The following is a 15485-nucleotide window of genomic DNA, read 5'->3' as shown; positions in this document are numbered from 1 at the left end:
AATAACTAAATTAGACTTAAAAAAAAAAGTCTTACCTAGTCATTGATAACAAAGGCCATTTATTGTTCATTGCACTGCATGTGTATTTTGGAACGTCTAGTTATCTTAGAGTCTTCTCTGCAGTTAAGACAGAGGATCTCAGTTGTCTCCATACTAAGGTGGCTGTAATAAGAATTAGATGGCTGTAAAGCCCACAGCACAGTGGCAAACCAAAACTCGGCCTTCGAGTTGGTGCTGACTCAGCGATCCTATAGGACCGGTCGGACTGCACCTGCGGCTTTCGGAGGCTGGAACTCTTTACAGAATGAGACAGCCTTCTTTTTCTCCATCAGATTAGCTGGTGGTTGCAAACTGCTCACCTTGTGGTTAGCAGTCCAACACGTACCCACCATGCCGTCTTCAGAACAGTAAATATTGGTCATTTTTACTGCCACCATCTTCTTACCAAACCATCCTGAGTTCATCAAAAACTGAAGCAGGCCTCTTGGTTTCCTCATTGTCTCGTCCAATTGCTTGGCAAATAGAAGGTGCTCAGTAAATCCCATGGGACTGGGGGTTTCAGCATTTGCACTCTGGACTTTTTAATCCAGTTTGAATGCGTTATCTGAGCACTGGAGAATTTCCTGGGTTTTTTGGCCCAATTTTCAGGGTCATCTCTGTTTGCCTCCTAAAAACACTCCCTCTATCCAAGCTCTAGTTGGCTGACCTCTGAGAGCAGCAGGTAGATCCCCCCCCCCCCCAAGTATGGTTATCTCAGAAACTTTAGTTTGAACCCAGTAGCCACCCAGTGGGAGAAAACGGTGGCCATCTGCTGCTGTAAAGCCTAGGAAACCCTGGGGGACGGTTCTACTCTGTGCTTTAAGCTTGTGGAGTTAAGGATCAAAACAACAGCAACCGGTGCAATTTTTGGTTTTATTATTTTATATCCCATGTGATTGTATTTCAAAATACAATTTTATTTTGTACATCTCAAGACAAATAAATACAAAGCATGTTCTCGGATTTCAAAGTTAGACATTTACAGTTCTAGCCTTCTAAAGGAATAGCTCTCCACAGTCAGATGGTGAAGCACCTGGGGCTGGGAAGCAGGCTGCCTAGGTTCAAATCCTGGCTTCGCCATTTTATTAGCTTCAAAATCTTCTAAAGTATCAAATCTATAACGTTTCTGAGACAGTAAATGCTAAACTCAGCTTTCGATACATATTACTTATTTTCAACTATGAAATATTACCTAGACCAGTTCTCAAACTGTGGCTTGTGAACCAGAAGTATCAGCCACACCTGAGCACTTGTTAGAGGCACTGGTTTGGGGTCCATCAAGACATACTGAACTCAGTTTCTTACATCTCGGGAAACCTCTTCTGAGTATGTAAAAAGCTAACATTAGGGGAAACTGGCTGAGGGGTATACAGGAAAATGTTACTCTTTTGTAAATATAAAATTTCATGATGAGTAAGTTCACTTTTTAAAAATCTGAACACATCAAAAAGCTGCTTCTATTAGTTTTTGAATATAAGGTATGCCTGTGAATCAAATATTGTACAAAGACATCTGGAGCTTGTTTTCTTGAGGAAGTCAACCCCAGGATTGCTAAGAAAACTCACATAGTTATTAGAAGTAGAAAGTTACCTGGTTAATCATTTCAACATTAAATACTGGTAACAATTAAAGATTGAAGATGCCTTGCAAAACTAGCTTAGATTTAAAAAAATGTGAAATAAAGTATGACTGACGGGTATGAAGAAGCCCTAGTGGTGCAGTGAATTATGCCTTCGGCTGCTAACCACAAGGTCAACGGTGTGAAACCACCAGCTGCTCCATAGGAGAGAGATGTGGCCTCAGTCTCTGAAACCCCTGGGGGGGTTCCACTTAGTCCTACAGGGTCGCTATGAGTGGGCGGCACTGACTTGAAGGCAGTGAGGTTTGAATTTGGAAGGGTAGGAGATATTAACACTGGAGTGAATTAGCAAGCACATGTTCTTCCTTCTCCCAGTCCTGCCTATAATTCCTTCAAAGAACTGCCGTTTTTGGTGCTGCCCTTCTCTCTTTTTGCAAGCAGTTTATCTTAATAACTTTGGTCATAAGTTACCCAAAAGAAAGATGACTTGGGATTCTGGGCTAGGCAGAGTCGAAGAGTTGGTGGTTGTAACTAATATCACCGAGCAGTCACTAATGTCATGGAACAATTGCAGGAATTGTATAATGAGAACCTAACTTGTGAAATTTTTCACCAAAAGACCAATAAAACGTTATAGATAAAAAACAAAAACAAGTGCCAAGGAGCAATCACCAAAGCCTAACAGCACAGTGTTCTGATACGTGTTATATTCCACAACTTTTCATTTGTCTCATTAAGTCCCCTCTTTTTTCCATTGGAGGCAAAGGTTACAGCAATATGTACACGTGGCATCTGAGTGGTTCACAAACTCGGAGTGGCTGTGCTTCTGTATCTTGTTGGTGTCACGTCTGTGCATAATGGGAGCAGGAGGAGCTTGCTACTCCCCTTCAGAGTTACAGTCTGAGAAACCCCTGGGGCAGCGCCACCCCGGCCCAATGGGTTGCTGAGTCAGAACTGACTCAATGGCAGGGAGTTTGTTGGGTCTGGTTCCGTGCATAATATGTAAGGCCTAAGGCCGGGGTGTTCCCAGTTGAATCCCTAAGAGGCTACCCTTCTGATCACACGAGAAACTGACACGGAGATCTTAGCCATATAAACAGTGCTGTAATGTCTGGAACCATCGCTTATTTATATGCCAAATGGGTTATAAAGAGGCAGCATGTGCACTTATCCAGAAGAAAAATTAAGCCAGGTCCTTCTGGAATAAATAAAGATTTCCCCATATTTCCAATTAAGAAAATGTTAAGCATACCTTATAATCAACTTTTAATTTTGATCTCCTTTCTTTTTATTTTGTTTTTTGGCAAATACCATTCTCCCCGTACTACCTACTTCTCTGTGCAGGGTGAAGACAGTTGTGCAGACTACTGTACCAGCTCTCCGGAAGATACCTGAGCGGGAGCAGGAGGGAAGAAGGCATGCCCTTCCACCAACTCCCTCCTCACTCCAATTTTTTGTTTTTCACTTAGTAGGTATAATGTCAAAATGTAAAGTGTCGTAAGATCTGAAAATACTCCACCTACAAAAAATAAGGCAGATTTCGGATGTAAAAACATTAGTTCTTTGTCAAAGGTTATATTCTTCCATCCATGCTGTTCCCAACCATCAGCAGCTTCTTAAAGGTCAGTTTTTTCTTCGTAGCGACACCAACATGCAGCTCTCTGGCTGTCCAGGTACGGTTTGCAGCCCAAGTGTAGGACGCTGTCAAACAAGAGCTCCACTGTTGTTTCACAGGCTGCAAGGGAACAACATGCGGTCACTGTGGGGCAACTGCAGGGCCCCTGTCCCCTCACGCCCGGACCTGTCACTGTGCAGCCCCAGCACATCCTTCGGGGGCTCTCAACATACACTAGTGACACTAAGACTCAGGATTTCAGAATCGGATCTGTATCATGAAACTATGATTAGGTATCACAGAATACATAAAACGCTGTACTATGTATTATGATCTGTATTATGAAACTATGAAGAATGCTGTTGTACATCGAGTTTTAGAGCCAGAGAATCCTCGTTTGAAGGCTAAATAGGTCATTTGAGACAGAGTAGCATTACAGTACTTCTTTCTCACCTCCCCAGATATCTAGCCAAGAAGCTATGATGAAGTGCCTGAATGTTCAGTTCCCTTTCCCACCCCCGCCTCTTCCTCTGACTTCAGGAGATGGTATAGCCCTTGGCTTGATCAACAGGAGAAAATGCTGTAACTACTAATATTTAAACAGCAATATACATTTTTACAAAGACAATTTCATTTCACCCTTCTGATATCTCTATGAGATGGGTATTATCATTCTCATTTTATAAATGAGGACCAGCTCATAAAGGCTAAAAATTCAACCCAAGGACAGAGTGGAGAACCGAGTTTTTCTAGGACCCTCTACTCGGAATCAGTGCACTTCATTCTACTCGTGGATTCACTGGGCTCAGAGTCCCAGACACTAGGCTCTGAATAATCACTGATACCAAAGGGCAAGATGGACGAGTTCTCTCTCTGCCTCACTCGTCCGCCCTCAAGGTTTCCTAGCACTAAAACGTTTTGCTTTGGGGCCTGTTCACCACTTCGTAGAATACAGATCAATGTTCTTCACACTTCAGAAAACTGAAAGGGTGGTGTGCCAACAGCTAACATCTAAGAGTTACTACTGAAAAATCCTATACTAAAACAGAAAGCATCCAAGACTTCCCCATGGAATATCTTACCCTGGACATGCTGAGCGAGTCCTAGGGTTTTCTGCACGTCCCGGCAGATCTTGGAGAGGCAATACTGGAACTCCTCGTCACAGTCATTCTTGCTTTTGCCGCAGGTCTCGTAGCACCTGTCGTGCTGGTTGCAGCACTTCGTCAGGGTCGGGATGCCAATGTTAAGCTGAAAGGGGGCATTGGGGGGCTACTGTCAATGGCACTCAGCTTCTCGGCTGCTTTACTGCATTCAAGAGGGCTCGAAAGTAAGCGGCTAGGATGCCGTTCTAGAAAATCTCCATATCCCATTTTTCCTGCGAATGTTTCCTAAGTCACGGATCTCCTCCTCAGTCTCATTCAGACCCCCACGTTACTCCTTTCTCAGCCAGCTCTCTGCCCACCACAAACACAACCACTAACTGTCCCAAACACAGGTTTAAAAACAGAAGGATAATGTTAGTGAAATTAAAGGATTTCTGTACGGATGAGGAAAGGGCTTTTTCATAATTCAAAATGCTTTGCTTTGTGTCCCCATAGTCCCCAAACGTACTTGTGTGACAGGGCATTGGTAGTGTTTGAGCCTGTACAACTCAGATTTTGTTTTGTCCTTAATCTTTGGTGTGTATCTACTTACCAAGATACCATTACTTCAAATCTACAGCCTATCCAAATCATTTTATATCTTTATACATAAAACCTGTGGCTTGGGATTATTTTCATGAACACTTTTTCGCGATACTACTTAGTTCAGATCTAACTTCAAGTATAGCACACAGCTATCCCATTTTGCTTAGTTTTAATCTACCAACCAACCAACCTGCCACCATTGAACCAAATACAACTCATAGTGACCCTGTAACTCTATATGAAGCAGCAGCCTTGTATTTCTCTGGTGCAGCAGCTGGTGGGTTTGGTGCTAATATCTGGTTGGCTGTTAGCAGCCATTGCTTATCTGTCAGCATTACAAAATAGTGTACCCTTTCCCCTTACTGCTAGTAAGTCCATTTTGACTTATAGAGACCCCATAGGGCAGAATAGAACTGCTTCTTTTGAGTTTCCAAGGGTATACATCTTTATGAGAGAAAAAAAAGCTTCATCTTTCTCTCACAGTGTGCCTGGTAGGTTTGAACCACTGGCCTTGTGGTTAGCAGCTGAACCCATAGCCCAGTATGCCACCCAGGGGTCCTTTCCTTCTTCCCTAAGAAGTTTTATTTCTGTACTCTTTTTTTTTTTTTTTTGACTTTTAAGCCATACCTTTGACATTAGAAAATATCATTTAATGCCAAGGGCTCAAGTAGAAAGAAAATGTTTTGTGAATGATGATGGTAACAAATGTACAAATGTGCTTGACACAATGGATGGATGGATGGATTGTGATGAATTGTACGAGCCCTCAATAAAATGATTTTAAGAAAATATTAAAAACTCAACAAAAAAAAAGAAAAGAAAATATAATTTAAATGACATTAACATTCATATGACTGAAAAATAAAACAATTTTGTCTCACTTTATTTGTTAGGAGTTATAAAGTTCCCTTTATCCATAAGCGAGTGTAATAAGCCTGATCACTACATCAACAAATAGATTTATGAACCTGAGAACACATTGATAGTTTTGTGTTTTCAAAGAATTACATAGCTTCCTGGTTATAAAACTTATCAAAGAAAAAAACAAACAATATTTACGTGAACACCAAACAGCGGGGAGCCACATCCATTCGGTGGGGAGGGTTTATAACCATAACGTGGGGAAGGCTTAGATCCTATAAAATAAAAATGAGCTCCTTAATTTTCAAATATAAGAAAAATCATATACTCAAAACAGTTCTACAATGCGCTACCCTAGCCTCGGAAATGCTTATTTACTTGACTGTGATGTCTCTTTATCTTGTTAAACATTCAGAATGCCAATAGTGTCTACTTAATGTTATTTTATTCTTCCTATGATGGAATATGTATGAATGTATATCCATTTTAAAACATGCACAGAAATAGCGGGTCTTGACAGGTGAGATCTATCTCAAAGCCCATGTCATACGAGACATAGGAACATCTATGCCAGACTTCAGGAGCTGGCTGAGCTTACATGCCAGATTGGGTCCAAAGGCATGACGGGTAAATCCACCCTGTTTTCCAGTATTCTTTTATTTATTTATTAGTGAAAATCTATAGGGAAAGGTAGTATTTTCCTACCCTTCAGCACATCCATTGTTACACACACCCCTCAGTAACCATTAACTGACATGTTTACTCAGCTAGAGCCTACAGCTGAGGGAAACAAGGTCATCTGATGAGCATGTGAGTCACCTAAGACATGAAGTCGCGGAAACACTGAGTTCACAGATACATACACCCCTTTGCCAGCCAAGGGGGAAGGTCAGCAACAGAGAGGGCTCAGGAGACCCTGTCATTCAGGCTATCCTCTTGACACCCTAACAGCCCAGAAAATAAATGTCACCGGCACTGGTTCAGGAGCCAGGGGAAAGGTGACGCTACCATACGTCTCTAAGTGTTGAACAGCACCTCAGAATCAGCTACTGCCGCTATCACGTCAACATCCCAGCCATCTCCTTCAGTGTTTCCCCAAGGCTGGAGTGTCCTACGTCAACAGACTTCCCCACTGTGGGTGCTCCCAGCTGTTCTTTCCTCCGCTGTCTACCACATGTTGGCTGCAAGCACTCTTCCACTTACTCACGAACAATGCAACAGCCCCTTCCCAACCACACCGCGCGCCTTAGCTTCGAAACACTGGGTCGGAGCCACAGCTGGACTCTGGAGAGACACCCACTTTCCACCAGCTTTCATTCAACTAACAGTTATTGCTAAGAGACGTAAATATACACAAGGTGGTCATTCAGAAATAAATGGGAGGCAGGAAACAACCCTTTTAGTAATCACCATCAAAATAAACAGACTCTAAGTAATGATCGGTAAATGGTGTAAGTAATTTGCTAAGAAATCCCGTGCACCATGGCAGTGACCACATAGAGAGCCAAGGTTGTATGACTTCAGGAAGATACAAAGCTAACGGCCTTGGCAACTCAGTCTGAAGGAATAATGTGTATAAAAGAGAGTGGCCGACTTGGGTCTGGAGTACAGGTGGCCAATGGCATAACTTGCTTGTGTCTCCAGCACTGTCCAAGAGTAAGGAGAGCTATTTCTGGGCCCTTAATCGGTGAAGGCAGACGCCTCAGCCACTCAGCCCGGTGGTTACTTGGTCACTGCCATGTTCTGTGGGCTGGCAAGCCTGTCGCTCTGCCTCACAATCTTGGCACTGCTACTCTGCTCTGCCTCCTGGTCTCAAATGGCTCCTCTGCTGTCCCATGGTCTCAGCGCGGCACAGCCTCTGGTTCCTCTGCCACTTCGGGCAGGGATCTCTCCTGTGCCTGGTGGCTCTCCTTTCTGGATGGGCACAGGATTCCATGTTCCTATTTGTGAGACAGCTCTCTTATACCCACATGAATGACAAAACTGACCAATCCCTCTATCAGTATTTCACACACCCTCTTTCCTCGTCTCATCCAACTGACCAATCCCTCTATCAGTATTTCACACACCCTCTTTCCTCGTCTCATCCAACTATCTCACGGGTGTTACAAAGACATGGATAAAAGAGCCACATTTAAGCACTTTCACTTCATCATATGTGTCATTAACCTACTGATTTCATTTGTTATCTGTCTACAGATACAGTGTCCAAAGACTACAATGTAAACTCTTGGAGGGCAGGACTTTTGTCTCTTTTGGCCTAAAACAGGGCCTAAAACAGTGCCTAGCATATGGTTAGTCTTAATAAATATTTGTTGACGGATGAATGCACACATGGACGAATAATGAGCAAAAACTTGGAAGGGTAATCCCTACAGCAGTTAAAGGACTCGTTACAAATTACGAAGTTGATGCTGTTGTTTGTCCCTCGGTGTCTTCCGAGTTTGATGACTGTCACCCTTCACAGACTGACCATTTCTAGTCTGTCACATCTCCTTCAAATCTGGCACCCCAAACTAGCACCACAGGGATGGCTGGCTCTGCCTTTTTTGAGCTGGATAAAGTCCTTGTGTTGATATAGCTTAGATAGTAAGCATGTTTCCGCTGTGTCCCTCTGCTAACGTAGCTCAGATCAGATGGCAGTCAAAAGCAATCGGGTCTTTACAAATTTAAATATCTACTACTAGAGCAGTGGTTCTCAATCGCTGGGTCTCCACCCCCTGTGGGGGTTGAATGACCTTTTCACAGGTGCTGTCTAAGACCATGGGAACATACATAAATATTTCACAATATATAATTACATATTGTTTTGTGATTAATCACTATGATTTAATTATGTTCAATTTGTAATAATGAAAATACATCCTGCATATCAGATATTTACATTATGATTCATAACAGGTGCAAAATTATGAAGTAGCAATGAGAATAATGTCATGGTAGGGGTCCCCACAACATGAGGAATGGTATTAAAGGGTCGTGGTATTCGCAAGGTTGAGAACCACTGGAGCAGAGGCGCAGCACTTCTACAACTTATCTTTTGGACCTCCATAGTAGATCGTAAATTTCTACCTTACTAAATTTAGTTCATCATTCAGCACTGTTCAGCAGGGTTAAATTCTAAAGCAATTCCCCCGGGGGTACAGGGCTCCAGAGACAAATGTCAGGTGCAGACAGTGACCAGGTCAGAGGCAGGCTGTGATATCCGGCTACAGACTAGTCCTCGCTACCGGCAGCCCTGAAGCCATAATCCAACCCTTAGGTAGACTACTTCACCTAAGCAGGTTTACTTAGCCCACATTTTTCATAGGAGCATCATGACAAAGTATACATTTTATATACAGTTTTACTTTGTCCTCCCAAACTAGAAATCTCTTTCCAGAAAGGCAGTAAAGCTAGAACAGCATTAGGTTCTGGTTCCCAAAGCTTTATCACAAAGGTCTCTTTATCAGGGGTCTTACCAATCTATAGCTTAACTTGTTTACAAACTCGTCTAGAAATGGACATTATGCCACACGTCTAATGGCTAATTTGGAAAAGTACAATGAATATGCCATGAAGTGTCCAAACGTCTGTTAAGCAGAAAAGAATCTATTCTTTCTTCAGGCAACAATGGGACAATTTAGAAGTCACCTAAAAAGTATCTGAGATGGAAAAACAAACAACTGACTGGGCATATTATTTGAAAGTGCAAATAAGATGTTTGTTACATGTCCTATGTTTTGGACACCGTGTCCTTCCTCCCATGTGCTCTGGTGGCATAATGGTTATGCATGGACTGCAGTCTTCAAGGTCAACAATTTAGAACCACCAGCTGCTCCTCAAGGTCAACAATTTAGAACCACCGCTGCTCCTCGGGGGAAGCCGGGGCTTTCTACACCTGTAAAGAGTTACAGTCACGGAAACCCATGGGCAGTTCTACCCTGTCTTATAGAGTTGCTATGAGTCAGAATCAACTTGATGGCAGTGAGTCTGGTTTGGTTGAATTCTGTGTTTTATCCTAACTCATAGGCTTTTCTTAGATTTCCAGTGTGACAGTCCCTGACCTCCTGATATGTGATTACTGTTTAAAGTACACATACATATGACGGTAAGTCAAAAAGTACTGCAGCTAGGATTCCAGTTCCTACTTGCATAGGTTCCAAACAAAATGTGTTTAAACATGGTTCTGATCAGTGGATGGCTGCAGATAAGTTCTCTCTGGAATATACACTGTCCTCACATACATGTGAAAGTTGAACAATTAATCAAGAAAACTCAAGAAGAAATTATATATTTGAATTATCATGCTGGATAGGGATATTGAAAGTACCACAGTCTGCCATCTCACTCTCACTGCCATTGAGTCAAAACTAACTCAGTGACATCCTCCCCCCACCCCACCCCGTGGGTTTTCAAGACTGTAACTGTTCATGGGAGTAGAAAACCCAGTTTTTCTCCTGAGGTTTTGAACTTCCGACCATGCGGATTGCAGCCCAATGCATAACCACTATGCCAGCAGGCCTCTTTTTCAAACCATCTACATCTGTGGAAAGAGTTAATGGAGAAACTCAGTATCGTTAGTCAGAACCAGGCCAGGGGCCACTGTGGAACAGATGATCAATTAATTACTCACATGCAAGTTCAAGATGAAGCAGAAGAAAACAAGTCAATGAGACAGCCAAAGTATGACCTTGAGAATATTCCACCTGAACTAAGAGACCATCTCAAAGAACAGATTTGACACACTATCACTAACAATTGAAGATCTGACAGTTTATAAGATGATGTCCAATATCCAAGCCAGATTTAGAAAAGGAGAGGATATCATTGCTGATATAAGACAGATCTAGGCTGAAAGAAAAAACACCAGATATTTGTTTACTTGCATTTTATTAATTATGCGAAGGCATTCAACTATGTAGATCATGACAAATTATGCATAATATTGTAAAGAATGGCAATTTCAGGACACTTAATTGTACTCAAGTGTAAACTATGCATAGCCTAATTGGCAGTTGTTTGAATAGAACAAGGGGATACTACATAGTTTAATATCAGGAAAAATGTGAATCTTTCACCACCCATACCTGCATGCTGAGCAAATAATCACAGAAACCGGACTATATGAAGAAGACCACAGCATCAAGATTGGAGGATGATCCATTAACCTGGGATTTGCCGACAACCTTACTTGCTGTAACTGAAGAGGGCTTGACACACTTACAAAAACTACAGCCCTCAGTATGAATTACACCTTGAAATCAAGAAGACAAAAATCCTTACACCTGGACCCTAAGCAACAGCATGATACCAACATTTCCCAGGGCTTCTTTTGACTTGCATCCCCAACCAATGCCCATGGAAGCAGCAATAAAGAAAACAAGAGTCCATACTGCACTAAGAAAATCTGCTGAAATGACCTCTTTATGGGGCTAAAATGCAAAAGATTTCATCTTACGTCCTAAGGTATACCCAACACAAGCCATGGTAGTTTCCATCACTTCATATGCTATCTGAAAGCTGGACAGTGAAAAGAAAGCCCTGAAGAACTGATGCCTTTGAATTAAGCATTGGATAGAAGAATATTGAAGATACCCCGATTGCCAGAAGAACAAACACATCTGTCTTGGAAGAAGTACAGCCGGAACATTCCTTAGAAGCAAGACTCTGTTTCACCTACTTTGGATCTGTTATCAGGAGAGAGCAGTCCTAGAGGAAGGTCATCACACTTGCTAGAGGGCCACGGAAAAAGAGGAGGATCATGATGATACAGGACTGACACAATGGCCGTAACAGTGAGCTCACATTAGCAACATTGTGTGGCACAGGACCAAGCAGGGTTTCGAACCAGTGTACAAAGAGTTGCTGTGATTAAGAACTGACTCAAAGGCGCCAAAGACTGGGCTAATCTTACAGAAAACATGATCTCTGGAGTGTTACATTAAGATTCTGGACTTTGAAAGAGAAGCCCAGGAACTTGATGTGAACTATTAAACTATTTAAGCATGTAAAGAATTCAGTGCTTCAACAAAGTGATCTCTTCCTAAACCAAACAAGTTCTGGGATTCAAACAGAACGAATACTTAAAAAGGGGGAAAATCGTCAAAGAACATCGTGAACTTACAAGGAGGAAGGGGAGACCAAAGGAAAGAACAAAGCCTTTTTCAAATCTGAGAAGCGCTTTTCTAAGTTGTAACTTTCTCAACAATTGATGGCACCAGGAGTCTGTATAAAGGTCTCAGGTTACAGTAATCTGGAGCTTTGCAATGAAAACATTTTAAAACCATTTTTCAATTCCCGAGTAAACGAAACTGCTTTTTTGCATGTTCGATCGCCTAATTGATAGACATTCTACGAAAGAACGGGCGGGGGTGGGGTGGGGGGAAATCACAGCTAGTTCCACTCCGCGAAGATTCATTCGTTACCAAGTTCTTGGGCAACTTCATGCAATTGCAGAAGGGATAAAAAGGTCATTTAGCAACAATAGTGAAAACCGGCCGGAGCGCGCGCGCACAGCAACCTTCCCACGTTCTATAGCAACGGTGTGAATCTGTAACCGAATTGCTCCATCCCTCCCAACACGGGAAGCTTCTACCTGGCACCGTCGCTCGGACGCCTCGGTGCCCTCGCTCGCCCCACTCCCCCCGCGGGCCCAGGGCTCACCGTCACTGCACTTGTACTGGCAGAGGCCGTCCTCGCCGCCCAGCAGGTCCAAGGCGGCGTTCAGGTACGTGTCTATCTTGTGCACGCCGTTCCGGATGGTCTTCAGCGTGGCCCTCCAGTCGGTGGACGGAGCCTCCTCCTGGCCCCAGAGCGAGACGGCCAGGAGGAGGACAACGAGGGCGAGCGCGGAGCGCGGCAGCCGGACCATCCACTCGGCGTCCGGCCCCATGGAGACCCCGGGGCGCCCTAGGCGGCCACCGCCGGCTCCATACCCACGCCTCCTTCCCGGCCCGCAGGTGCGCTCCGGGAGCCGCCGACGCCTCCGATGCACGGCCGCAGGAGGCGGTGCAGTCTGCGAGAAGCGCGCCCGGACGCCGCACCTGGGCCGGCGGCCGCCCGAGCGCGCGTGCGCAGAGGCGTCGTACGTCGGAGGCGGTGCCTCCTGCGTCACGTGGTCGCCGCGGCGCGCACGCCTTGTGCCCTAGGCTTTTAGAATCATCCCTGGGCCTTTTAAGAACGTGGCTATTTAAACATTGCAGCCATTTCCCCAAAGAGTCTGGTTGGGGGTGGCACTGGGCATCAGTATATTTTTAAATCATTTTATTGGGGGCTCGCACAACTCATCACAACCCATCCATCCATCCATGGGTGTGAAGTACATTTATACATCTGCTTTCTACTTGAGCCCTTGGTATCAGCTCCTCGGTACCGTGCAGTCAAGGTGAAAAACATATGCCCTGTCACCTTCGGGGAGAAGGTCGCAAGCGTTGAGCAACCTCTGAGACTTGAGCTCTTGGAGGTTCTTGAAGAGAACACTGCAAGGGGTTATGCTGAGGCTGAGCGAGATGCTCTTTGGACTTTCTGGGAGAAGAAAACGGGTGGAGAGTCAAAACCCCAAGTTTTCTTTCTTGCCTGGAAAGAAGCCTTCCTCGGTATTTGAATGCACATCTGTTTCCCGATGCAAGGATTTTGTAATTTGATAAAGCCAAGGACCTTCTGTGTAATTTTCCCCAGCAGTGTGCAGGATCCTTAAATAACATTGCAGTCATTTTTACCAGTTATAAATATCCAGTTACCTTGGCATACTAGCAGCATTTATGAATTTTATCCAGTAGGATCCAGGCCAATGTTGCAAGTATTAAGAATAAGTGTGTCCTTCCTGTAATAAGAATTACCAACAAATACTGGCTTATCCTGTTGTGCTTGCCACAAGCTTCATGAGTTTAATAAGTGTGCGTTACAGACTATAAAAATTACATCATTATGGTGAGCTTAATTCTAGGTCAGCCATTTCCCTATAAGACAGTTCACATTTAGAACACTTTTTTTTAAGGTGCCCAGTAGGGTCGCTGACAGGAGCACTGGTGACATAGTGGTTAGCTGGGCTGTGATCTGCACAGTTAGCAGTTTGCAACCACCAGTGGCTCCACAGGAGAAAGATGGGATTTCTACTCCTGTATACCTGGAAACCCACAGAGACAGGCCTACCCTGCCGTTTAGGCGCCATATGAGTCTGATTCGACTTGATTGCAGTGAGTGAGTGGCATTGTGGGTTAGGCACTTGACTACTAACAGTGAAATGGATAGGTCAAACCTACCAGCTACTCCACCAGACAGAGGAGTCCATCCTGTGCCTTTGAGTATTGGAAACTCAAAGGATCATTTCTACTCTGCCCTACAGGGTCACGGTGAGTCCCCACAGACTCAATGGCATTGGCTTTTACTGTTGTTTTTAAAGGTGGCACAGTGTGTTATGCTGCTAATGCAAGGTCACCAGTTTGAAATCACCAGCTGCTCCAAGAGAGAAAGTTAAGGATTTGAACTCTCATGAAGATTTAGTCTCAGAAACCCACAGGACACTTCTACTCTTCCCTATAGGATAGCTACCGTGTTTCCCCGAAAGAAAGACATCCCCCGAAAATAAGACCTACTTACAGTTTTGCCTCTTGCTGAAATATAAGGCATCCCCCCCGAAAATAAGGCCCCCTGGAGCTACCATAATTCTGGACTCTGGACCTTAGCAGTGGGCACCGCCGTGCAGCTCACTGTTGGCCGCAGTGCTGCCAGAGCAGACAGGAAATGCAAGGTCTCTTTTAATAAAACTATAAATGTGTACCGTATTCTTCTTCATTGAAAAAAAAAGACATCCCCAGAAAATAAGACCTAGCGCATCTTTGGGAGCAAAAATTAATATAAGACACTGTCTTATTTTCGGGGAAACAGGGTATGTGTCAATGGACTTGATGGCAGTGAGTTGTCCTGTTGAGTAGGCCGTGGCCAGAGCAGGAGGTGAACTAAGAGAGTACTAACCCAGTGAACCAGAGAGAGAGACAACCATCAATTCTGCTGATGTGGATGAAGACCTGGACTAGATATTACCCACTGGATTTAGCAACAGACATTTTGGTGCAGTATTAAAGGGCAAAACACAATCATAGAGGAAAGAAAAGGGAATATAGCAATCAATTATAATCAATACTGTCAAAGGACTATGAGCCTGTCCTTGGAGTTCTTGTCTAAGTGATGTAAATGCCTTGAAATGGGATCTGGATAGCCAAGGATGGTTTGTGTTTTCTGTGCAGAGCTTCCCAGTCTATCAGGTATCCCTCACAGACTCTTCAACTTGCACGGACATCAGCACAGAGCAGTACTAATGAGGTGCAAAGACAAGGTTTATTGGATTAAATTGGAATCTTAGGCAATGCTAAGAGACCTGGGGTCTCTGCTCTGAGAACCTCCTAGACTAATATGAAGATTGATGCCAAAATGCATGGGATCTTCAAGGGATGCTGGCTGGGCCCATGGATGCTGAAATGAGAAAAGGAGCTGCCCACCCTAGAACTGACCAAGATAAAAGCCTTCCCCTAGTGCTAGCAACCTAATTTTGGGGCTTCTAGCCTCCTAAACGGCGAGGGCATCGGCCTCTGTTTGTTAAAGCCACCCACGTATAGCATTTCTGTTATAGCAGCATGAGAGAACTGAGACACATTTGGTACCTGAAGAGTGGGATCCTGCTCTAACAGATAAAACCTAACCAGGGGAAGCAGTTTGGGAATTG

General features: G+C 43.9%; 1 protein-coding gene across 3 annotated transcripts in view; it reads right to left on the bottom strand.

The window, feature by feature from the left end:
* The window catches only part of PLA2G12A (phospholipase A2 group XIIA), a 47017-nt gene extending 34351 nt beyond the window's left edge, over positions 1-12666 (bottom strand). The window contains exons 1-4 of one of the 3 annotated variants that reach the window (XM_004703307.2): positions 12428-12666; positions 5981-6057; positions 4316-4481; positions 2868-3353 (exon numbers count right to left, since the gene is read on the bottom strand). In XM_004703307.2, the coding sequence (XP_004703364.1) occupies positions 3235-3353; positions 4316-4481; positions 5981-6057; positions 12428-12656 (591 nt within the window). In that variant the 5' untranslated portion in view covers positions 12657-12666 and the 3' untranslated portion in view covers positions 2868-3234. Of the gene's footprint in view, positions 1-2867; positions 3354-4315; positions 4482-5980; positions 6058-12427 lie in introns of those variants that run through there. The other 2 variants (XM_045284039.1, XM_045284038.1) reach the window with 2 other exon arrangements.
* Between the last annotated feature and the right edge of the window lie 2819 nt (positions 12667-15485).

Source organism: Echinops telfairi, unplaced genomic scaffold, assembly GCF_000313985.2.
Source record: "Echinops telfairi isolate 266 unplaced genomic scaffold, ASM31398v2 ScPeMD7_7468;HRSCAF=8506_0, whole genome shotgun sequence".
NCBI lineage: Eukaryota > Metazoa > Chordata > Mammalia > Afrosoricida > Tenrecidae > Echinops > Echinops telfairi.
Note: the sequence above shows the minus strand (reverse complement) of the source record. Positions and strands in the feature narration are given on the sequence as shown.